The 23,893-nt window shown below is 43.0% G+C and overlaps 2 protein-coding genes across 3 annotated transcripts; one reads left to right on the top strand and one right to left on the bottom strand.

Moving 5' to 3' along the window:
- Positions 1-478: 478 nt before the first annotated feature.
- Positions 479-4,042, bottom strand: LOC117516493 (TLC domain-containing protein 5-like). 2 transcript variants are annotated; one of them, XM_034177399.1, is made up of 2 exons: positions 3,853-4,042; positions 479-1,390 (listed from the first exon to the last, which is right to left on the bottom strand). In XM_034177399.1, exons 1-2 carry the CDS (start codon positions 4,040-4,042, stop codon positions 849-851), a joined length of 732 nt encoding a protein of 243 aa, XP_034033290.1. In that variant the 3' UTR covers positions 479-848. The 2 variants fall into 2 exon arrangements, with proteins under 2 accessions (XP_034033290.1, XP_034033291.1); XM_034177400.1 differs by having other exon boundaries at positions 3,801-3,935.
- Positions 4,043-8,311: 4,269 nt separating this feature from the next.
- rcc1l (RCC1 like) lies at positions 8,312-19,332 on the top strand. Its single transcript, XM_034177761.1, has 12 exons — positions 8,312-8,372; positions 9,052-9,334; positions 9,417-9,546; positions 9,632-9,760; positions 12,597-12,663; positions 14,280-14,331; positions 15,047-15,131; positions 16,587-16,768; positions 16,921-17,008; positions 17,255-17,428; positions 17,526-17,611; positions 18,797-19,332. The coding sequence occupies exons 2-12, from the start codon at positions 9,053-9,055 to the stop codon at positions 18,872-18,874; spliced, it is 1,353 nt and encodes a 450-aa protein (XP_034033652.1). The 5' UTR covers positions 8,312-8,372; position 9,052; the 3' UTR covers positions 18,875-19,332.
- Positions 19,333-23,893: the final 4,561 nt, after the last annotated feature.

The following is a 23,893-nucleotide window of genomic DNA, read 5'->3' as shown; positions in this document are numbered from 1 at the left end:
ACATTTTAACTCCGTGGCTAAACAGCGTAAAGTGTTCGGCAAATGACAACGTAGGATTCAGTTGTGGTGGGAATTTCACTTTCAATTTCATTATGGGATTAATATAATTAAATCATTAAATAACTGGTATCAGCCTTGACTCAAACTATTCAATTCTTTCATTTGGTTCTGTTCTACTGTTATTAATTATATATTTTCTTCAATGACTGGTTTCATAGATTAATTCATGGCTGTTTAAGAAAGTGATGGCACAGTGGATTAGTGATTAGCACTGTTGCCTCACAGAAAGAAGGTTGTGGGATCGCTTCCTGCCTGGTCCAAGACATGCAGGTTAGGTGGATTGGTGACTTTCAATTGACCATATTTGTTTTGTCTATCTATATGGGGCCCTCTGATAGACTGATGCCCAGTCCTGGTCGATCCCAGTGTCTCATCCAATGACCTTCACAACATGTGACCTGTCACTGAGATTAGGTTGATAGTGGATTGATTGCTGAAAAGAAACAAAAACCAAGGTGCCATTAAAGAATCCAGCCTGTTTTCCCACCAGGGAGTTCGTGGAACACCGAGTCACCAACAGTAACATCGGACACACTTTGACCAACAGTCTGGCCGAAGCAGGTTAAGGAACACCAATTCAAGTTTCGTAACAAGGCAGATCCTGCTAGTGTTTGATCCCCAACCACCATTTTGTTAAAAACCTTTTTTTGGTTTTGGTTGGTTGACCACACTGAAGCCCACTGTGTGAATACCTCCACTGTGTTTACCAGAGATGCCATGTCCACTAAGCCATGCCCACTTTCTTGCAATCTAATAAAATCATCACACAAATATCCACTTGCATTCTTTCAGTTATTCTTGTTTGAGTCCAGGTTTTCCTTGCAGAGTTCTCTGAGTCTGTGGTTTTCTCGCCACCTTTTATACTTGGCCTTTGTTTTCTTGTAACCAAATTTGGCGATATCCACCATAAAGACCCAAGCTAGTCCGTACATAAACACACCGCCAAGCTTCATTATCAGTGTGGTTCTGGGAGAAGTGAGCTCACAGTAAAACATTACCGTGCCCACTCCCACACGGACCGTGGCAAACAGTAAAATGAAGAGAAGGTCCACTGCATCGCCCAGCAAGCTCTCATAGAGGCCCACTTTACGGAGGAACCAGCGGGTCTGCAGGAGCGGGTTGGTGATCTCGCTGCCAAAGATAACGCTGCAGGTTTCACAACCTGATTTTCCCATCAGAAGTGCAACCAGGATACAGGCGATGCTCGCGGTGTGGTGGGCGAGCATAACCGGGCCCTCTGTGCGGTGGAACACACACCAACCCATATCAAAGAAGAAGTAGCCGAGGCAGGTGGCGAGGGCGAAGGTCTGGAGCTTGGTGTTCTCCGAACCTGACAAAGGGAACAAACCAGAAGAACAACGTAATCACAGTTTATTTTCACTAACGTTACACACACATTGAGATCTAATGTTGATCTGAAGCAAATACAGATCTTGGGGTGGGGGGGGTGCTTGAGTAGCCTGTAGCCCCACCAACCAAATAGTTTTTCTTTATGCGTTGTACTGAGATCAACTGAGCTACATCACGTCACTCATACAACACAAGATGCAACTGTTGTTTCTTGTTGTTGTTGCCTTTGGTTTTCTACTGTGATTAAACAATCAATGTTTCTTTGCCAAACAACTTTGTCCAGAACCTTCTGAATGAAGTCGTCAATGGATTCAGTGATTTCTTTGTAAATGTTGGACCAAACCTGGAAAAGAAAGACTGATGGGGCAGAAATAGATGCCCCAGATTATGTTTATGTCAGGGTTTTGATTTTTGCATTGTGTCGTGTTTGTTCTGTTCTGTTTAGTTACTTTGTTTGATTGTTTTGTTTTGTTTTTGTATGTGAGTTCTCTTGCCGGTCTTTTTCCTGCTTGGGCTTTGTCTTTTCTTTGCCTATCTCTCTTGTCTGTCTCTTGGTGCTTGGCGGTGGGCGTGTCACTCTGTCTGGCCACCCCCTTGCTCTGGTGCTTTCCACACACCTGTTTCTAATCTGTAGCTCATCACCTGGGTGTATATAAGCTCCAATGGTTGCACTTGTCTCTTGCCAGATTGTTGCGCTTTGTGCCTTCCTTCCAGCTCTGTTCTTGTGGTTTTTCTCGTCCTGCCTCCCTCGTGTGTTTTTTTGATTACCTGTCTGTTTATCTGACCACGCTATTAGCCTGATGATTACTGTACTGTTGCTTCTTTTGGATTGCCTTCACGTGTACCGAGCCCAACTAAGACTTCCAGTAAAGCATTTTAAACTCCAGAGATGTTTGTCTGTGTCCTGACCACCGAAACTGATAGTTTAAAGAAATTATAGCTCCATGTTTCTAAAAGCAGTGGAAGAAAGTGAAATTTATGACGTTGTCAATAGCTTCAAGAACAAAACCAGTACAGACTGAGATGGTATTGACATGTTGACTGTGGAGAGTGTGATTGATGGTATATACAGTAGTAAAACCACTAATGCATGTCTTCAACTTGTCTTTTCAAAATGGGGTGTTTCCAGCCAGGATGAAAGTAGTTAAAGGTCCCATTTACAAATCAGGAGACAAGCACCATTACACTAATTACAGGCCCATTTCAGTACTTTCCCAGTTCTCTAAAATTGTGGAAAAACTTCATAAATCGATTTGACGATTTTATTGAGTAACATCAGTTGCTGACTGAAAGTCAGTATGAATTTAGAAGCAACTAATCGACATCCTTGGCGCTGATTTATCTGGTAGAAAAAAAATAACTGACAGTATTGATACAATAAATATGCACTCTGAAGAAAGCAATCATGATATGTTGATAAGAAAAATGGAAAATTATTGTCATGGGTTCAGTTCCCACCTGTGGCCTTTCTGTGTGGAGTTTGAGTTTTCTCCCCGTGTTTGCGTGGGTTCTGTTCGGGTGCTCCGGCTTCCTCCCGCACCCAAAAAGACACACAGGTTAGGTGGACTGGATACTTTAAATTGTCTGTAGGTGTGCGTGTGAATGTGTTTGTCTAGTTGTGACCCTCGACAGACTGGTGTCCTGTCCAGGGTGAACCCCACCTCACGCTCTGTGACTGCTGGGATAGGCTCCAGCACCCCGCGACCCTAAATTGGAGTAAGCGGTTGATGATGAATGAGTGAGTAAATAATCATGGTCCCTAATACCTCCATGAAGAGCAAAACATATCACTTTACTTTTTAACTTAAGCTGGTCCAACTAATGTGAACGCAAAATATCTGTGCAGCTTTTGGTCTTAAGGTTTTTAATTTTATCATATTTTTCCTTTTTAATAGTGCAAAACTGACTTTCAGATAAGTAATTCCCTGAGGTCTGCTGGTGCCGCCGTACCGGTGCAACAGTATATCTTCCCCCCTGGATATCTTCCCCCATGGGGAAGATAAACTGGCGCTTATCTTTAGATTCCGTAGGGTGAAGTGGATGAATCTACAACTCCCCCTGGATAGGGCGCACGTTAGGCTCCCAGCCGAGGCCGGGATCCATTTGTAGCTGAATGCAGTGGGACAATGCAGATTAAGTACTTGTCCAAGGACACAGACAAGTAGCACAAGTGGGATTCAAACCCAGGCCTACATATTGGCAGACCAGCTCCTTATCCACTCAGCTATCTGATCTACAACACATCTGGTCACGTTTCTGACTCATAACGAGAAGACAACATCAAAAATCAGTTAAATTGTTTCAGATAATCTGATAACCAACGAGTGAAAATACAAGAAAATCTAACAGTTTGACAAACATACAAGGAAAAACCTCCAAGATCACGGTACCAAGAAGGAGTAGCCTTTGGGGGATGGTTGGTGTCGAGTTTTTCAACCTGACCTGCATGTGTGAAAGGCCACGGGCCGTCTATGAAGACCACGTACGCTGTCAGCAGCACGATGGCAACGCCATGGGACAGCGTCACCAGCCGACAGTTCCACTCGGGCCCCCGCTGGGTGAAGGTCCAGCTGAAGAAGGCGTACAGACAGAACCAGCCAATCAGGCTGCAGATCACCTCCAACACAGGCATGGCTGTCTGCATGAGAAAATTTCACCATCATGAGTCAAAATTTCCATTTTTTACAACGAATATGTTTCCCTGCATCAGTGGTCAGAATTGTCATGAAAAAAGGTGTTTTACAGCAATGGTGTTTGCCACCTTTAAGGGGGCATCGTTGGTCACTATCCCCTCTGTGTGAAATAACACTTTGAATTACACGTGGATCTGGATGGAATTTCACTTTTTTTTGTGTGTGTCTCTTACAGATACAGTTTGATTGACAGGTTTCATTCACATCAGTGGATTTTTTTTCCTTTGGCGCCTTAGTCAGATAGTTTGAAAATAAACGCTTACAAATTCATAAAAATAAAACTTCTTCTTTTTGTTTATTGGCGGACCGCAAACCAGCAGTAGAGGTGCATGGAATCATAGTATTAAATACGGTGCATCCGGAAAGTATTCACAGCCTTCACATTTTGTTATGTTACAGCCTTATTGCAAAAATGGATGAAATCCATTGTTTCCCCTCAAAATGCACAACACCCCATAATGACAACATGAAAGTGTTTTTTTTTTTTATTTGGCACATTTAAAAATAAAAATAAAAAACTTAGAAATCACATGTATACTGTATGTATTCATACCCTTTGCTCAATACTTTGTTGATGCACCTTTGGCAGCAATTACAGCCTCAAGTCTTCTTGAATATGATGCCACAAGCTTGTTGCACCTATCTTTGGGCAGTTTGGTCCATTCCTCTTTGCAGCACCTCTCAAGCTCCATCAGGTTGGATGGGGAGCATCGGTGCACAGACATTTTCAGATCTCTCCAGAGATGTTCAATCAGATTCAGGTCTGGGCTCTGGGTGTGGCCACTCAAGGACATTCACAGAGTTGTCCTGAAGCCACTCTTTTGATATCTTGGCTGTGTGCTTAGGGTCATTGTCCTGCTGAAAGATGAACCATCACCCCAGTCTGAGGTCAAGATCGCTCTGGAGCAGGTTTTCATCCAGGATGTCTCTGTACATTGCCGCATTCATCTTTCCCTCAATCCTGACTAGTCTCCCAGTTCCTGCTGCTGAAAAACATCCCCACAGCATGATGCTGCCACCACCATGCTTCACTGTAGGGATGGTGCCTGGCTTCCTCCAAACATGACGCCTGACATTCAAACCAAAGAGTTCAATTTTTGTCTCATCAGACCAGAGAATTTTGTTTCTTATGGTCTGAGAGTCCTTCAGGTGCCTTTTGTCAAACTCCAGGCAGGCTGCCATGTGCCTTTTACAAAGGAGTGGCTTCTGTCTGGCCACTCTACCATACAGGCCTGACTGGTGGATTGCTGCAGAGATGGTTGTCCTTCTGGAAGGTTCTCCTCTCTCCACAGAGGAATGCTGGAGCTCTGACAGAGTGACCATCGGGTTCTTGGTCACCTCCCTGACTAAGGCCCTTCTCCCCCGATTGCTCAGTTTAGACGGGTGGCCAGCTCTAGGAAGAGTCCTGGTGGATCCAAACTTCTTCAATTTACAGATGACGGCAGCTGCTGTGCTCATTGGGACCTTCAAAGCAGCAGAAATGTTTCTGTAACCTTCCCCAGATTTGTGCCTCAAGACAATTCCTTTGACTTCATGCTTGGTTTGTGCTCTGACATGCACTGTCAACTGTCAGCTTTCCAAATCATGCCCAATCAACTGAATTTACTCCAAGTTGATTCCAGTTAAGCCATAGAAACATCTCAAGTATGATAAGTGGAAACAGAATGCACTTGAACTTAATTTTGAGCGTCAAGGCAAAGGCTGTGAATACTTATGTACACGTGCTTAACTTCTGTATTTTTTTTGTACTTGTTATATATATATATATACTTTTTCACATTATTATTATGGGGTATTGTGTGTAGAAGTTTTAGGGAAAGAATGAATTTTATTCATTTTGGAGTAAGGATGTAACATAACAAAATGTGGAAAAAGTGAAGTGCTGTAAATACTTTCCCTATCCATGGTATCCTAAGTCAATACAATACAGAACATGAAACAAAAAAGGGAAAATAAAGCAATCAAAATGTACAATAAATTTCTTAAAAGTATTAAGAAAAACCACAAGTTTGATAGTTTCTACACAATCATGCAGCATTTTTTAAGACTGAGTAAGACTGAGTCCAAAGCGTGTCTCTTACCGAATCAACATCAAGACAGGAAATGTCTCCAACCATCATCACGAGTCGCGGCCTCCATCCCGGCTTCTGCTCAGTACAGAGAAAGTCTACGCGACTCAGCACATTTGAAAGGGACACATGTTCCCGCTGCCCAAATAGCAGGAGCAGGCCACTACAGACAGACAGTGGATCCCGTGTCCCTTCCCCCTGGACTGGATCTCAGTCCTGATCCTCTTAAAGGATTACACTCCCTGCAGATACCTGCTTTGAAACAGAGCAGGCGACATAAAGTTGCAGCTGTGCAACACCAGAGACTAAATGAACTTCTGGTGATGCTCACAGGACTCCACAAAATACTGCAGTTTAATGGTGCACATCAATTTTTGCTGTGCACTATGTGACGACAGTCCAAATTCCAAATATATTCATGTTCGCTGGGAAAAATGCAGAGTTTCCGCCTCTGCTCCACACACCACTCACAGGTATGATGTGAAAGAGCAACAAGGAACCAGGATCATCATCCTGCACAAGGGGTTGGAACAGCTACAGTATCCACTCCTGTTTTGGGGCAAGATGGTTCCAATTTTGGGGCTCAGACAAGTAAATCCAACCACTCTGTAAGAATGTCAGAAATCTGTGATCTGCAAAGACTTTATGCCTTCCACTTCATGGTGAGAGATGGTTTCAACAACACGTCCTTCTCCTGTCAAGCTTCACCAGCAGGCAGCCCCGGGGTTACGGCAGAGTAGACCCAAGATGGATCCATTGGTCTATTCATAACCTTCACTTGGAATCCAACGCAGGAGGAGATAAATGTTGAGTTCTTCAACTGTCAAGATGCCAACATCAGTGATGACAGTGTTCCAGTCTTCCATGAAAAACAAATGAGACTGATGTTTTACTGACGTTTATCCCAACAATTCCACTCCCATCATCATCCACAACAGACTGATCATTCGTGTTTCAGCGCCTTCATTTCCCACTGGAACTAAGCTTTACCACGACTATCAACAAATCCCATGATCGATCACTTACTGTATAGCGGCTGAACCTAAACATGACCCAGTATGTAGCCACAGTCGGCTGGATGTTGGTTACCACACACAGATCCTACAGGTGGCTTTACCTCCTTCAGCCAAACAGACGCAGCAGAAACAGTCAGAGGGCGAGAAGCAGGGTCCACCCCGGACAGTGACACCAGTCTGGTGAAGTGTATCACTTTTTAAAACATTACATTTACATACATTTCATCATATTTGCAGTTTAACATGCTTTCCCGTGCATGTGTGGTTTCTTCCCATTGCTTGTTGTGGTGTTGTTTGTTTGTTTCTGGTTGTTGGATTTTTCTGTGGAAGCATCGTCTTCTGCAGAACGTTCAGACTCTCCTTAACTTTTGTATTCTGAATTGCTGCTCTGCTGTCTGCAGTTTTCTGTTTGTTTTTGGTCCAACCGGTCCCAATATTGAGCCAAAATGGTGATAATAAGAATTTAAAAATAAAGGCAGATTGCCAGATGAATCATTTAATTGGAATAAATTCACCAGACACAAGAAAAAAAAAAAAGGCTCTTATGGCAGATCTTTAAAATTAGGATTGGGGGGAAATATTATTTCAAGGATTAAAAAAAGAGGGGAAGCAATGGTTCACAAAGCGTCTGGAAAGAGCTTGTAGAAAGAAAAATAGGTTCCATAGAGACTTTATCAAGTGCTGAATTAAGGAAAAGGAGAAAATACAAAATGAGCAAAAACAGATTGGGGAAGGATCTGCTGACAGCTGAGAAAAATCTGCATCTGTGCAATATATCACGGCCCCCAGTGGTGGTGCTGACGTTTAATCTGCAATCTTGAATTATTATTATTATTATTGTTGTTTTTAAGTATATTAATAAGTTCTATTTAAATGAAACTAAAGCTAAATTTGTGGTGTTTGGTAGTAGCAGGGATAATTGTGAAATAAAACAGAACTTTAATGGGTACAATTTGAAAGCGTATAAAAAAGTTCTTGTGAGTGATTATGGATGCAAACGTTTTAATTTGCTTTACTGAGCGCACCACATGTTACATAATCTTTACCACTAGGTGGCGCCATAGCGTGAGAGAAGGTGATAAACCTCCATTCCATGAGGGGGCGCTGTGATTCCTGTCAAACAGGCGGAAACAGCAGGCAGCCTGTTTGTTGTTTTATTTCTGGGTTAGCTACAGGACTTGGAGGTAAATAAACACGTGATATTGTTATTGGTAAAGATTTTACATCTGTTGTTGTCCTGAATATGATTAAATTCTGCTTATGATGCTCTAATAGAGCAAACGCGAAAAGAGACGAAGCTAAACTCAGCCACTACAACATCCGGCGAGTTCCGTTTAATTATTGTTCATTTAATGTTCCAGCGGCATTTTATTAAATGTGTCGCTGCTTATTGCAACAAGTATTATTCACATAGACTTGATAAAAAATTGTTGTTAATTCGGCTTAGACCTCGTTTGACTTTTATTCGTTTTAAGATGTATTTCAATTTAAAAAATGTTTGAGTGACCTATGCAGACATCGAGATAACGTTAAAATGTATTATTTGTGTTACACATTTCCGTTGACGTAGTTTTAATAAACAGGAGAGTCAAATAGTTGAATTGATTTTTTTTTTTTTTACCCGATTACAGAACATGCCCTCAAAATTTGACCTAAAACTTTCTTTTAATCAGGACAGACATTATGTTCTACAGACACATAAGCTCATTTGTTGAGGTAAAACGACTGAATTTCAGTTCATTGATTTTTATCTAAACACGTTTTTTTCAGAGGCCCCAAAGTGACAGCTTTAACACTTTTAAAAGTGTTAAAGTTGTGAATCCCGAATCCCTCTGGGGTTTCGTTCTTGTGATCTTTGTGCAGGATGGCTTCGCTCTGTGTCCGACAGACGTCTCCACTCAGAGGTGCAGGACTTCATGCCTGCGGTTTTGCGACACTGAGACAGTCCAGACCGCAGGACAAGAACAGCGACGGACCCATTTTCCAGTATGTTGGCGAGCACCGAAAACCCAACCATAAAGTGTTTGTCTGGGGCTTCAGCTTCACCGGGGCTCTGGGTATTCCCAGCTTCGTGGTGCCAGACAGTGGCAGAAAGAGGCCGCGCAAATACCAGCTCGCACCTTACCGCCTGGACACCTCAGAGAAGGTAACACACAGGTTTCACTGCGGAGTTTGATCATGGCATGTGAACTGTTTTGGAAGTTCCAGCTGCTTGTCCTCTGTCACAGATCACGTCAGCTGCTTGTGGATACGGCTTCACGCTCATCGCCTCCTCTACGAAAGACGTGAACAAGGTGTGGGGCATGGGCCTCAACAAGGACTCGCAGCTGGGCTTCCAGCGCACGCAACACAGTCGCCGTAAGTCAGCTTCACTGTCTAACACAGCCTGACAGCGCCGTACTGGTGGACCCTAAATGTTTCTAACCAAGCGTGCTTTTCAAAGATGTTAGCTATGATTACGTGCTGGAGCCCTCGCCGGTGGCGCTGCCGCTGACTGAGCCTCTGCAGACCAGAGTGGTTCAGGTTTCGTGTGGCCGGGCTCACTCGCTGGTGCTCACGGACAAGGAGGGCGGTAAGGAACTCACACCACATCTGCAGCATCACGGCATCAAACCTGCAGGAAGAACACGCAACCTGCCTGCAGAGATCACCCGCGATAAATCTTTAACGCATTTTAGAATGTTTCTGTGTAGGCTCTCAGTTGTCCAGGTGGTTTCCATAGTAGAGAAGCTTGAATCTTCGACTGGATTGGGTTGCTTGATGCGAGGACGTTTCGCTTCAAATCGCAGAAGCTTCCTCAGCTAAAATTCTTGCTCTGGTGGTCTGACTTCTGTCTTGACTCTTGTCGAGAAGAATGTTCCGAAGTCACAAAAGCTGGAGTTTTAAACCTAACCAGACCCCTCCTACCGAGAGGCAGACTGTTAAGGCTAGTGACTAAACAATAGCTCTAATTAGAACCTATTGTGCTCTAGTTAGCACCCTCCTAATGACAGGGCAGCTGTGGCTCCCTTGACGACTCTGCTGATGACGTGAATGACTCATTACCATGAACAAAAAATGGTCAGGGAAGGTGATGGTCTAGTGGTTAGGTGTGTAGTGAGCACCTGACAATCGGGGTGAATGTGAGGCATAATGTGTATAATTGGCATAAGGCAAAAGGCATAATTGTAAAGTGCTTTGAGCATCTGATGCAGATGGAAAAGCGCTATATAAATGCAGTCCATTTACCATTTAACAAAAGACTGAAACTGCTTTGACCTGACTACCCCATTGTAAACAGGGGATAAAGCATGTCTCAGACCCCCTCCCCGGTTAAGGCTGGGTTTCAAACGTTTCACAAAGAATGCCTCCTTGACCCCTCTCTCAAACCATTTCTTCTCTCTGGCTAATATTTTAACTTCCTTGTCCTCAATCATGTGGTTAGTGTCTTTAAGGTGGAGATGAACTGCAGACTGAGGTCCACTGGCGCCCTCTGCGGTGCTGGTACAAGCCTTTGTGTAAAGTTGCTTCGTCTCACCTATGTAGTGTTCGTTACAGTTTTCCTGACATCTGATAGAATACACTACATTGCTCTGTTTGTAACTAGGGATCCTGTCCTTAGGGTGAACTAATTTCTGTCTCAAGGTGTTAACCGGTTTAAAGTAAACTGGGATTTTGTGCTGTCTGAAGATCCTCTGTAGTTTTTCCCCTACTCCTGCTAAATAAGGGAGAGACACTCCTCTTCTTCTTGTCTCTGTCTCCTGTCTTTCTGGTCTCTTTGTTCTCTGGGACTTCTGCACTTTGTCCAGGGACCATCGTGGGTACCCACATATTGTGAGGGCTTTCCGGACAAGTTGTTGTTCTTTAGCCCTTCCCTCTGCAGTTGTGGGCACCTGTAGGGCTCTGTGTTGAAGCGTCCTGATCACCCCGAGCTTGTGTTCAAGGGGGTGGTAATCGTCCTGATCACCCCGAGCTTGTGTTCAAGGTGGACGGTATCCCCCATTGTGGCCAATTTGTACATGGCGCGAGTGGAGAAGACAGCCTTGAAATCTTTCACGGGCATCTCTCCCAGTCACTGGTTCAGATATGTTGATGACACATGGGTTAAAATCAAGCAACAGGAGGTTGAGGACTTTACAGAGCACATCACTCGGTGGACTCCAATATCAAGTTCACACGTGAGGATGCCAGAAACAACCATTTAGCCTTCTTGGACTGTGATGTTACGATTGGAGAGAACAGGCAGCTCCAGACAGGGGTTTACAGAAAACCAACTTACACTGACCAATATCTGCTCTTTGGCTCAAACCGCCCCCTTGAACATAAGCTCGGGGTGATCAGGAAGCTTCAACACAGAGCCCTACAGGTGCCCACAACTGCAGAGGGAAGGGCTAAAGAACAACAACTTGTCCGGAAAGCCCTCACAGTATGTGGGTACCCACGATGGTCCCTGGACAAAGTGCAGAAATCCCAGAGAACAAAGAGACCAGATAGACAGGAGACGGAGACAAGAAGAAGAGGAGTGTCTCTCCCTTATTTAGCAAGAGTAGGGGAAAAACTACAGAGGATTTTCAGACAGCACAAAATCCCAGTTTACTTTAAATGGTTAACACCTTGAGACAGAAATTAGTTCACCCTAAGGACATGATCCCTAGTTACAAACAGAGCATGTAGTGTATTCTATCAGATGTCAGGAAAACTGTAACGAACACTACATAGGTGAGACGAAGCAAGCGTTACACAAAAGGCTATACCAGCACTGCAGAGAGGGCGCCAGTGGACCTCAGTCTGCAGTTCATCTCCACCTTAAAGACGCTAACCACACGTTTGAGGACAAGGAAGTTAAAATATTAGCCAGAGAGAAGAAATGGTTTGAGAGAGGGGTCAAGGAGGCATTCTTTGTGAAACGTTTGAAACCCAGCCTTAACCGGGGAGGGGGTCTGAGACACGCTTTATCCCTGTTTACAGTGGTGTACTCAGGTCAAGCAGTTTCAGTCTTTTGTTCATGGTAATGAGTCATTCATGTCATCAGCAGAGTCGTCAAGGGAGTCACAGCTGCCCTGGCATTAGGAGGGTGCTAACTAGAGCACATAGGTGCTAATTAGAGCTATTGTTTAGTCACTAGCCTTAGCAGTCTGCCTCTCAGTAGGAGGGGTCTGGTTAGATTTAAACTCCAGCTTTTGTGACTTCGGATCATTCTTCTCAACAAGAGTCAAGACAGAAGTCAGACAACCAGAGCAAGAATTTTAGCTGAGGAAGCTTCTGCGATTTGAAGCGAAAAGTCCTCACGTCAAGCAACCCAGTCCAGTCGAAGATTCAAGCTTCTCTACTATGCATTTTAGAATTTTAATTTGAGTGTTGTTGATTCTATTTTATGGTGATGAAACTTCCACAACCTGGCGTCATCACGCTGTCATTTCCTGTCTCAGTTTTTAGTTTGGGCAACAACGCGTACGGCCAGTGTGGAAGGCGGATCGTGGACAATGAAGTCTACAGGTTTGTCCCGCTGCATATTCCACAACTACACCCACGTTTCAGAGATAATTATTGTAAGGTTCAGCTCATTTGTACGAAGTTAAATCGCATAGTAATCGTACAAGCAAGGTTTAACCCTTATCCAGCCCATGAGCAAGCACATTGTCAGCACTGACAGAGGAAAACTCATCCAGATTTTTTTTTTTTTTTAATTAGGACGAAACCTCAAGCAGACCAGACTCAGTGGGGGGACCATCTGCTTTGATCATACTGACAAGTACAACAAAAGCCTGACACACAACTATCAGAACATCCTGCGACAGAAATACTGCCACTAATCAGCCACATATTGTATTTTCTGTAGTCTAAGTTGCATTTGGGAGGTCCTGTGATCACGCATTCATAACTAATAAAAATAACAATACCAACTGTTCGTACCAGAAATAAAAGCCCGCCATCAATAAAATAATAAATGGCAATAATAAAAAAAACACAACAATGCACAAAAATGCCAAATTCAAGAGCTGATAATACAGAAAAAATGGGCGAATTAACTCTGGAAAAAACTGTCATAGTGTTCTGTATGACAGGCAGTTGAAAGACATCCAGGACGTGATAATTAGTCCCACCTAAACAGACCGCACCAATAAATCAGTGATTTCATCGACCACAGATCGGTCCCTGAGTTAGGACACGTCCCTGGTTCTCACCCAAACCCCCAAGTCCACAGGGATGAGGTTCATGAACTTCCGAGTGGACTGAGCCACTCCAGTGATTTTGTACCACTGCAGTTCATATATGGTGCTCGAGATATGTGGTGATGGTCCTTGAGTTGTGGAAGATCTGGTAAAGCTTTGTTGGAGATCTGAATCGTCCTCGGTTTTTCTCACATGGTCCTTTTTAATTTGCTGTTTTTGGCCTTTGCACCACATCAAATCTGTGAAAGGAGTTTGAAAACGTTTGAAAACTGTGACTCACTTACAGTGGGGGAAAAAAAAACAAGGGGAGGAGTTGAAATATCTCAAGCTTGTTTACGCGTGAGGGTAAGTTGTAGTGTAAGATTGAAAAACGGATTGGTGCTGTGTCTGAGGTCCTGTGGACGCTCTGTCAGATCATTATAATGAAGAAAGAGCTGAACCAGAAGCTGAAGTTCTCAAAATACCAGTTGATTTCCACTCCTGTCTTCACCTGTGGTCAGGAACTTTGGGTAATGACCAAAAGAACAATTTCACAGCTATGAGTGATGGGAATAAGATTCCTCTCTCGAGTATCTGGGATTGGACAGAGTGAGAAGCTCGAATATCTGGGAGGGACTCTGAGTAGAGCCGCTGCTTCTTCTCATTGAAAGGTGGTTTGGGCATCTGGTGAGGATACCCCCGGTTATCTCCTTAGTGAGGTCTTCCAGGCTGGTCCAGGGGAAGACCCAGGACACGTTGGAGTGATTGTATCGCCAAGCTTGCTTGGGAATGCGTCGGGATCCTCCAGGAAGGACTTGGCCAAGTATAGGGAATAAAAATCTTTGTTGCTGGAAAGCTTCTTTTGTAGTTTGAGTTGGAGTCTCTTGTGTTTGTGTGTTGTGATGCTGCAGGTGCGTCGTGGCGTCTGTCACTGACGATTATTTCTGTCTGTTCTCACAGCGGCAGTCACGTTATTCATAAGATAAAAGGCTTCAGCGGCAGAGTCGCTCAGGTGAGTCCCCATCACTTGGTTTGCTATAGTGCATGTTGTCGGGCACGTGCACTCTGCTCACATACAGGTCTTGTGTTTAGACAGAATCCTGCTTTCTGAAAAAGTTACTTCTGTTTTTCTGAACGCTCCGTTACGTTTCACTGAAGCTGCCAATAATCAGTTTGCCAGTTTATTATTTTTGAAATGAATCAGTTCTTCATGTCGTCTCGTAAAACACATCGTCAAACCACCAATCGAAAAAAATGAATGAACTGATAAAGACAAAAAAACGAGAAAAGCAGCAAATCATTCGCTGTTTCACAGTAGTGAATCTCACTCCATCTTGCGGTCCGTGACTCACACGAGAGGTCAGTTTCATCAGAGTTCCGGTGTCAGGAGCTCAGCTCTCACATCTCCTGAAGTTTGGACAATAAGACAACATCGGGGCACAGCAGAAGTCCATCACAGGTGCGACACCTCCTCTAGATAACCCTCTCAACTTGCGAGAACGTGTCATCATAATCGCCCATGAACTCGTTAAATCAACGGCATCCACATCCTCGTTTTGCCATTGTTTACATGCACTGTGAGACGCCGGAACTCTGCTGGCGCCGCAGTGCATTCTGGGAAGTGCAGTCTGTTAATGATACTTTTTAAGAAAAGACTTTTGGGTGATATTTGGATTTAAAATGTTTTCATGTTTGTTGGTTTGACTGTCAGTTGTTGTGTCCTCTAGGTGGCGTGTGGTCAGGACCATAGTCTGTTTCTCACCCACACGGGGAAGGTCTACGCGTGTGGATGGGGCGCTGATGGACAGACGGGTCAGTACCTCAGTGTCAGACTTTCTCACCTCAACTACCACCACTAAAAGAACAACAACAAAAACAAACAAAAAAAAGGATCTGTTTGTTTTCTGCACCGGTTCTTCTCTTAAAGAAGAATCATCTCCGGCTGGAGCAGCACTTGGACTGTTCAGCAACATGACCTCCAGTTTCTGTTAAAGACACAAATTGGCAAACTTTCTGAGCCGCTGTTTTCTCAAAGTTACAACTGGAACAGAGATTTTTAAAAATGTCCAGGGTTTTGGTGAGCATTCGGCTAAAATCGACCCAAAATGCATTGCGACATCAGCATCCAGATTTTTTTTCAGTCAGCTGAACTTCTAGTTTCTTTCATGCATGGATGTTTTTAATCCCCCCGGTATGAAATACAGGGGGTATCAGCATGTCTGTCCGTCCATTTTCGCTTATCATTGTGATATCTCAAGAGCTAGTTGGCCAGTTTCATTCATATTTAGCGAATATTTACAGATTTTTGGGGATCGGGGGGAGACGTCATGTCCTGATGACTCTACGTTTATCTGATTTTTGTTGACTGATCGTGATGGCTCAGAGATGATGCGGTGGCGGGTGAAGATAGCAGACCGTTCTGTTCGTGATCTCTACGGGAAATCTGGTCTGGACACGGGACTATGAGGTGCCACCGCTTCATGCTCACGACATCTCTGCTTACTGGCTTATTGAGTGTAGTTGGACAAATCAAAGAATGAAGAAACACAAAAGTGACGATGGATGCATGGAAGCCGCACGAAGGCTGAGTGGCGCCAGATAGCTGCACAATATTCTGCGCAGTTCCTGTGCACCACTTCAGGAGCAATAAAGTCAGCAGGATGTGGTTCAGGGTATAGATTTCATACTTGATTCTTCTAATCTGGATACACTTATTTGATGTATTTTTAACGCTCACTTTATGAACACTACGTGGGTTACGTGACTGGATGGAGCTACGCCTGACTGCAAATCTCAGCAACATAAGGCAATAATAATAATAGTGCGCCCCCTACGGTGGCTTGTTGGTGACTACATGTGATAAAACAACTTCCCTCTCAGACTTAATTTTTGAAGTGACAGTCACGTAACCTCCGCCCTCCTTTGGTTAGCAGAGATCATTTTAGCCTGTGCGAGATTTCTGACTCAGCCAGCAGGAGGTGCTATACTTAAAAAAAACAAAAACATACACTTTTTCTTTTAGAAGTAATAAAGTTAGACTGGTGACGTGCAACACCAGAAGCTGATAAAAATAATGATGATCATGATGCAAGTTTGATTTTTAAAGTCGAGCAGCGTTTTAGGGTTCAGTGTTGTGTTCAAAGACGCGTGACCACAGGCAAGGATCTGACGCAGTAGCCATTTGGTGAGGGTAAATTGTGCTCTGCTACCATGGCTAACTAACAAAATGACTGTCACTTGTTTTAAAGCCACCTCCTCATCTTCCAGGTTTGGGTCACTATAACGTCAGCTGTCATCCAGTGGAATTGGGTGGTGACCTGGCAGGCGTGGAGGTGCAGCAGATCAGCACTTACGGCGACTGCAGCCTGGCTGTGGGTCGTGACGGACAGCTGTATGGGTGGGGCAACTCAGAATATCATCAACTGGCTTCAGTCACCGACACCATGCAGGTGAGAGGGCCAACGATTGGTTGGTGGCCATAAGAGGAACACAGCAGTGACATCACTGCCCTTTGTTTCTTCACTTGGTTGACGTATTTGTTATATTTCACATGTATTTATAATTTTCTGTCAGTGAGCCATTTATTTTAATTTTTTTGAAGGTGAACTCTCCACGACATCTTCCCCTCAAAGGTTGTGGGAAGATAGTCAAGGCTGCATGTGGAGGGACTCAAGTGGCCGTTCTCAATGGTCAGTTTAACCAAATACACACAATATTCATTATTCTCAAATGGAGTTCAGTGTTTGAAATTGGATTCCAGTTTATTGTTGGCAAGGTGAATCCACATGTGGCCTCTTGGGGGCAACATTAATAACAGTTTTCATGTCTTGGTGGCTTCCCTCACTCATCATGACTGTGCTGTGACAGTTGAAATGAAATCATGTTGTTCAAACTAAACATTGGGTGTAAACGTCTGGTTCACTGAATGCTTCCAGAAAACGGAGAAGTGTTCGTGTGGGGCTACGGCATTCTGGGAAAAGGCCCAAAGCTCTCTGAGTCAGCGACCCCGGAGATGATCCCTCCAACCCTTTTGGGCCGCTCAGATTTCAGCCCTAAGGTGCATGTGGCCAAGCTCAGCTGTGGACTCGACAATTTTGCTGCAGTGACGAGTAAGAAACGTTCTGATAGCGTTTACACTGTGGCCTGTTACGGCACCGTATCCAGACGTTTGGTCGGCACACTTACAGAGTTTGATGTTTGCTGCAGATCAAGGAGAACTCTTTGTTTGGGGGAAGAATGTCAGAGGCTGTTTGGGCATTGGCAAGAAGAAGGACCAGTTCTTCCCATGGCGGGTAAAAGACCACAATCAGCAATATTATACAAACAGCTAGCGTGTTGTTCGTGGGGATCCATGGGCTGCAGATTGGGTAGTGTTTATAAAGTAGGTAGCTGACATTTTTCAAGGGCGGTAATAAATGATTCTATAATGAGATGGAATGTGAGCGTGAGTCCAGAATGTTTTTTAGAACCTTAGACCTCAACAGTTTTTATTTCCTGTTAATTATGTAATTCTTTTAATGTGAATTTACTGTCTTAATGTATTTATAAATTGTTTAGATTCTTGTTATCATATGCACACTATTATTATTATTATTACTTCTGTTTTGGCATTTGATTTTAAATGGACCACAATGGAAATAAGTGTTTTCACTTTCTTGTGTCATCCATGTATTTTAACGTATTTACAATTATATTATGTACTCGTACTTAAAAAATAAAATCACACATGCATGCACTTACACTTTTAATATAAAGATGATTAACTGGAATGGCGTGTTAGTCCAGAATGTAATTAGCAATATTAGCTAATATCTGTAGTTTCTCCAAAAATATTAGTCCTATCAATGTTCCGTTTTGACGCCGTTCATCCTTGACCAAAAATACATAAGCATACCAAATGGCAAATGGCAGTTGTCCCCAGTCACACGCACACATGGCTTTTTGTTTTTTCTATGTTCTGCTGAAAGCAGGTGCTTTTAGTTTTTACACATGCACAAACCAAGACAGTAGCGAAAGACATCAAAAGCTATACTCTTTTCACTCAAGGTAACAACAACATGACACTTAACTGACTAAATCAATTGAACTCCAAAAGCAAAATAAATCAATAACACGAACAACACTGTTAAACTAACATGAATCACAATAACATTTAAAACCCCAACCTCCCATGGTGCATTGCAGCACAGCATCCATTGTTTATTGGTTAGCTAAAATAGCTAATTTCTCCAAAAATATTAGTCCTATCAACATTCCATTTTTGCAGCGTTCATCCTTGACCGGAAATACTTAAGCATATCAAATGGCAAATGTCAGCTCTCCAGTTTCTGCATGGTCAAAGCCATAGACACGCACACAGATGCCATTTGGCTGTTATTAATACAGATACATTTCTTTTGTTTACGTAAATGTAGTTCAGATTTGTGCGTAGATATAGGCAGTGTTTTTCAACTTTGTAATCTTGCTTCACTTTCCAGGTTTGCGTACCAGGGCAGGTGGTGGATGTAGCATGTGGTGTCGACCACATGGTGGCGCTAGTGAAGTCGCTCCTGTGAGCTGTGGTGCATGTCAGTGTGGATGTTTGGCTCAACGATGCTCCCTGGCGTGCCTCAGGGAGCTGATCCAGGTCACTCTGCGTTCACCCACTCTGCGGGTGACTGAGTCTAGGCAGCGACGTTGGTTGACCCAGAAACAGATGGATGGAGACGCAAAGAGTTGGTAACGTGGAATCTCTAGGAGCTGACACCGATGTCAGTCTGAACTGCGAAATACTGCACAGAGTCCTTGTGTTAAACAGATTGTTTTTATATAAGAATTTAAACATGTCAGTGTTATTTAAAATGAAATAAATACAAAATAATGTTTAAGTGCTTTCAGTTTATTCAGCTTCTTCCTTTTTCACTGGGGGTCACCACATCAGATATGGATCTGGATACATTTTAATCCCCTGGTATGAAAAGCGACAGGATACAGGCATCAGCATGTCCATCCGTTAGTACGTTTTTGATTGTTAGCGTGATATCTCAAGAACCACTTCAGTGATCTCCTGACATGAGTTGATTATGGTGGCCTTGGTGTCAATTTCAAGGTCAGAGCAAGATAAGAGTACATCTGGAAAGTGTTCATAGTGCTTCACTTTTTCCACATTTTGTTATATTACAGCCGTATTCCAAAATGGAGTGAATTCTTTTTTCCCTCAAAAATCTACTCACAACACCCCATAATGACATGAAAAATGGACTGCATTTATATAGCGCTTTTCCATCTGCAACAGATGCTCAAAGCACTTTACAATTATGCCTCACATTCACCCCGATGTCAGGGTGCTGCCATACAGCGCTCACTACACACCGGGAGCAATAGGGGATTAAAGGCCTTGCCCAAGGGCCCTTCATGATTTTCCAGTCAGGCGGGGATTTGAACCCATGATCTTTTGGACTCAAGCCCAACACCTTTTTTTTTTTTTGGTGCAAATTTATTAAAAATTAAAAAAGTAAGAAATCACATGTACAGAGTGACCATCAGGTTCTTTGTCACCTCCCTGACTAAGGCCCTTCTCCCCTGATTGTTCAGTTTAGTCAGCAGCCAGCTGTAGGAAGAGTCCTGGTGGATCTGAACTTCTTCCATTTACAGATGATGGAGGCTACTGTCCACCAATAACCAGGTTTTATTTGTTACAATAAATATTTGGAAAATTTGTCTGGAGCCCTCAACCATACCATACCCCCCCCCCTTTTATTCACCATTTTAGGTTATTGTAATAAAAAGTACGTCCCGCTGCGTCCTGCTCCCTTGTGTTGCACTTGGGTTCTCCACAGCAATTCCGAGGTGGATGGATGCCTTTCCTAACACAACTCCACATTACATGCAGAATTGTGGCTGGGGTGGAATTTGAACCGAGAACTTTCTGCCTCAAAACCAAGCGCACTAGCCACTTGGGCACAACCCCTATTTTTGGTTATTGTAATGTTGGTCTTAAATGTAATTCTGATTGGCATTTTAAAAAGTTTTAAAGTTGTCTTTTCTTCAGGTGTAAGAACCATGTCATTATCCAGGGCTCCTTTTGTGCGGCCATCTTGGCTAGCTCCTTAGGTGCTAGCTAATTGTTAGTTGTCTTAATAGCTAGTTAAGTTGTGATCATGGGACAATGCCATTTATCAATCTAATGCTCATTATCGTCCAGATTTACGATGATAAACTTGACTTAATTGGAGGAATATGGCTATCTACACATCTGTAAATTTTGGTTGTTCCCACTTTGGCAGCCTTTGTGGGGTTCTAACAAGAGCGTGACAGTGGCGTCACGATGCCATAACAAGATTACAATTAACTTAGACTGCACGCCAGGGCCAGATACAACCTGAAACTTGATATTTGTAACCTAGGCAAGTGTACCAACCTTCAGCCTCCACCGTCATCTGGGCGTTATTCCGATTATATGTCCGTTGATCCACCTCAGCCACTCTGTGCACTGCTGTCAATCAGTCTCTCCAGAAATTTGCAATGCCAGGATTTCGACAACTAATTCCACCAATATATCTATATGTCTGTGAAATAAAATGATTGAAATCCTGGTATCACAATTAAGACTCTGGTTAAACTTCAAAATGGCGAATGCTCTGCATTAACGCCCAACAGTGTATAGTTAACGCCAAAGATTACTGCACAGGGAACATCATCAGTGGTATCGGACAGCTTGATGATGTTCTGTGACCTCACTGGTCATCACGCTTCCAAATATCAATTATCTGGAACGTTTATACTTTCACCAAGACGAATGCTTTCAAAGTGATGAAGCATTTTTCAGATGATCTTTTCTGATGCTGCATTGATGGTTTGCTGCAGCAGCTGTTTACTTTAAAATGTTGCATCTACAGGATTCTTGCATCCTTTGATCTGCAGGGATGGAGCCCAGTTGCATTAAGTTAGCAAACTTGTGTCCTTGATTTTAAGTAATTCACAAGCAGAACACAGTTCACATCTTTTCAGTTCCAGTTTGCCTTCTTACTGCTCACTAGTGAGGGTACACACACATATTTGCTTCATCTGATTGATTTGAATATTCATAAATTGTAGTTGTGGACCATTTTCACGTTTTGTTGATCAAAGTTTGTAATTTGTAGTTGTCCTGGATCAAGACCAAAATCTGGACTTTTATTGAGGAAAAAGATGCTTGGGAAGAGTTTGATGTCACAAAGGTATTTCATTTCTTAGTGTCTAGAGGATCCTTGACATGAAGCAGCACCACCTGTCCACAGAGTTGCAGAACAGCACCCAGTAGTGGTTAAGCGTTGGGCTTGAGACCAAAGGATGCTTGGTTCAAAGCCAAACCTGACTGGAAAATCACTAAGGGCCCTTGGGCAAGGTCCTTAACCCCCAAATTGCTCCCAGTGTGTAGTGAGCACCTTGCATGACAGCACTCTGACACCAGTGTGTGTGTGTGTGTGTGTCTGTATTAGCGGGTGAATGTGTAGTTGTAAAGCGCTTTGAGCGTCAGATGCAGATGGAAAAGCAGTATATAAACGCAGTCCATTTACAAAGAATCCTCCGAACAGATTGAGTACCAAACACATCCAGTCATCAGGTCAATGGAGCGTTAATCATAGATTTGTGTTTGGAATATTTCAAACTACCTGGACAGAAATCTAATTTTCCCTAATGAATATGTGATCTGATCGCAAACAAACAGGCTAGCTTTTGACCCAGCTACATTTCACTGCCCAAGTTACCATGGAGAGCTTTTGTAGCTATTTGATTAACTTGGCTAGCTAATTAAAGGGTTACAGTACATACAATATTAGTTAGCACCAACTGGCTGCAAACTACGATATATTTTTGGAACATTTTGTTCTTGATCATGCAAAATTTGGCAACAGTGGTGTATACAGCATAGTTAGAGCTAAGACAGAAGCTGCTGTCATGCCATTATATTTGCCAAAGAGTCCGATCTTGTTCTTGATCACTGTTGCCCAATGTTCAATGGCTGGAATGTAAATCGAGTTGGCAACCCTTTCATCACACCATTCTGAAGCCCAATCTGCCTCAAGATTCTCCACTTTTGGCATGAAGCCACTTCCAAACATGGAAGAATGACAGTTTTCCCATCAGGACTTCAGGTTTGGAGGCACTGATCTTCATCTAAGCAAGTACAGAACTTTACACTTCACAGGAAGTCACCTTCAGAAGGAATAATCAATTATTGTCATCCACAAAAAGTAACCAAAGCCATCCCGAGGTCAATGAAAATGGCAACGAGCTCAGTGAAAAAGATTAAACGTCTTAAAAATTTTGGAACTTGTGCGCGCCAAGTCACCAAATCGTGCCAAACGTACATCTCTTCTTGTATGTATGTACCGTATTTTCTACTCCAATTAAGGGTCATGGGGCGCTGGGGCCTATCCCAGCAGTCCTAGTGTGTGGTAGGGGGTTCACGCTGGACAGGACGCCAGTCTGTCACAGACCAGAGTACAAAAAAAAAAAACAATCTGCCAAAATGAACAAAAGTCACTCAAAAAGCTTACTTGTTTTCTTGTTTATTTTTTTTCCACACAAGAAGCTAAAAAAAAAGTTGTAATGTAATCAGAAGAAATGCCACTTTTCTTACATTAACACTGATAAATGCAGAAATGTTTCCAATAACATCTAATCAGAAGAAGGTTTATTTATTTTTTTTGGTGGGGGTGGGGCCAACAGAATCCTTCAGAGTAAAAGTCTCCCTGTTTTCACATCAGTACAGCAGGTCTGTGGGGGCGGACCTGCATTAAAGTGCAGACTGGAGTAGGCGGAGCTTAAACACCTAAATGCAAACAGGATTTGAAGCAAAAATGTATTGGATTAGGTTAGTGTCAATATTAGACGGAATTGCTTAGGCATCGATGGTAGTTATTAACATAAAACCGTTTACTGCCCAACACATACCACAAAGAGAATCACTGATGATCACTTGATTGTAAAAACTGATTAACAAGAAAATTAGGCTATATTTAATTAGAAATCTCTTTACAATTTGAGACTGGACATTTTACTTAAGTAATTTTCAAAAGAATTAGCGCAGTAACTGTGGCCTGGAATAAACATCAATGAGTTGGCCAATGAAAAGTTAATGGTAAAAATCCACTGACTTGCAAACCAATATTTTGTGTAAATGCCAATTTTTCGCGAAGGGGTAGAGGGGAAAACATAAGAGTCAGTAACACAATGTCAAGTAAAACATGTAACTGCATGTTGAGGGATTTTTTTTTTTTGGGGGGGGGGGGAGCATTCATTCCTGATTTGTTTTGAAATTTCAATACATTTGACTGTCCCACAAAATGTACTTTCCCTGCGTGTACATTAGCTTATGAATAGCACATGATTATTGTACTACATTGTCAAAGTGGCTCAGTAATCTTTATGCAAACATTTGTAACAATATTCTACTGCAGAGTGACACTGTGAGCAACATGATCGACCAGAAGTCACCAGCAGAGCAGCATTAAGACCGCCAGCGGGGCCGCGGGCTTCAGTCCCCCCAGTCACACCAATATCCATAACCACAAAGTATCAAATGTACCTTCAGTATGAAAAAAAAAAAA

The sequence above is a fragment of the Thalassophryne amazonica genome, chromosome 9 (assembly GCF_902500255.1).
Source record: "Thalassophryne amazonica chromosome 9, fThaAma1.1, whole genome shotgun sequence".
Taxonomy (NCBI): Eukaryota; Metazoa; Chordata; class Actinopteri; order Batrachoidiformes; family Batrachoididae; genus Thalassophryne; species Thalassophryne amazonica.
The sequence above is the reverse complement of the archived record's forward strand: the minus strand, read 5'-3'. Positions and strand labels throughout refer to the sequence as shown.

What these genes read in the sequence shown, in the direction of transcription:
- LOC117516493 (XM_034177399.1), bottom strand. Translation starts at nt 4,042, where the DNA reads ATGCCTGTGTTGGAGGTGATCTGCAGCCTGATTGGCTGGTTCTGTCTG. An exon ending in GTGGCCTTTCACACATGCAG is followed by an intron (nt 1,391 to 3,852) that starts GTCAGGTTGAAA and finishes TCCCTTTGTCAG; the next exon opens with GTTCGGAGAACACCAAGCTC.
- rcc1l (XM_034177761.1), top strand. Translation starts at nt 9,053, where the DNA reads ATGGCTTCGCTCTGTGTCCGACAGACGTCTCCACTCAGAGGTGCAGGA. An exon ending in CAGTCACCGACACCATGCAG is followed by an intron (nt 16,769 to 16,920) that starts GTGAGAGGGCCA and finishes ATTTTTTTGAAG; the next exon opens with GTGAACTCTCCACGACATCT. An exon ending in CAATTTTGCTGCAGTGACGA is followed by an intron (nt 17,429 to 17,525) that starts GTAAGAAACGTT and finishes TGTTTGCTGCAG; the next exon opens with ATCAAGGAGAACTCTTTGTT.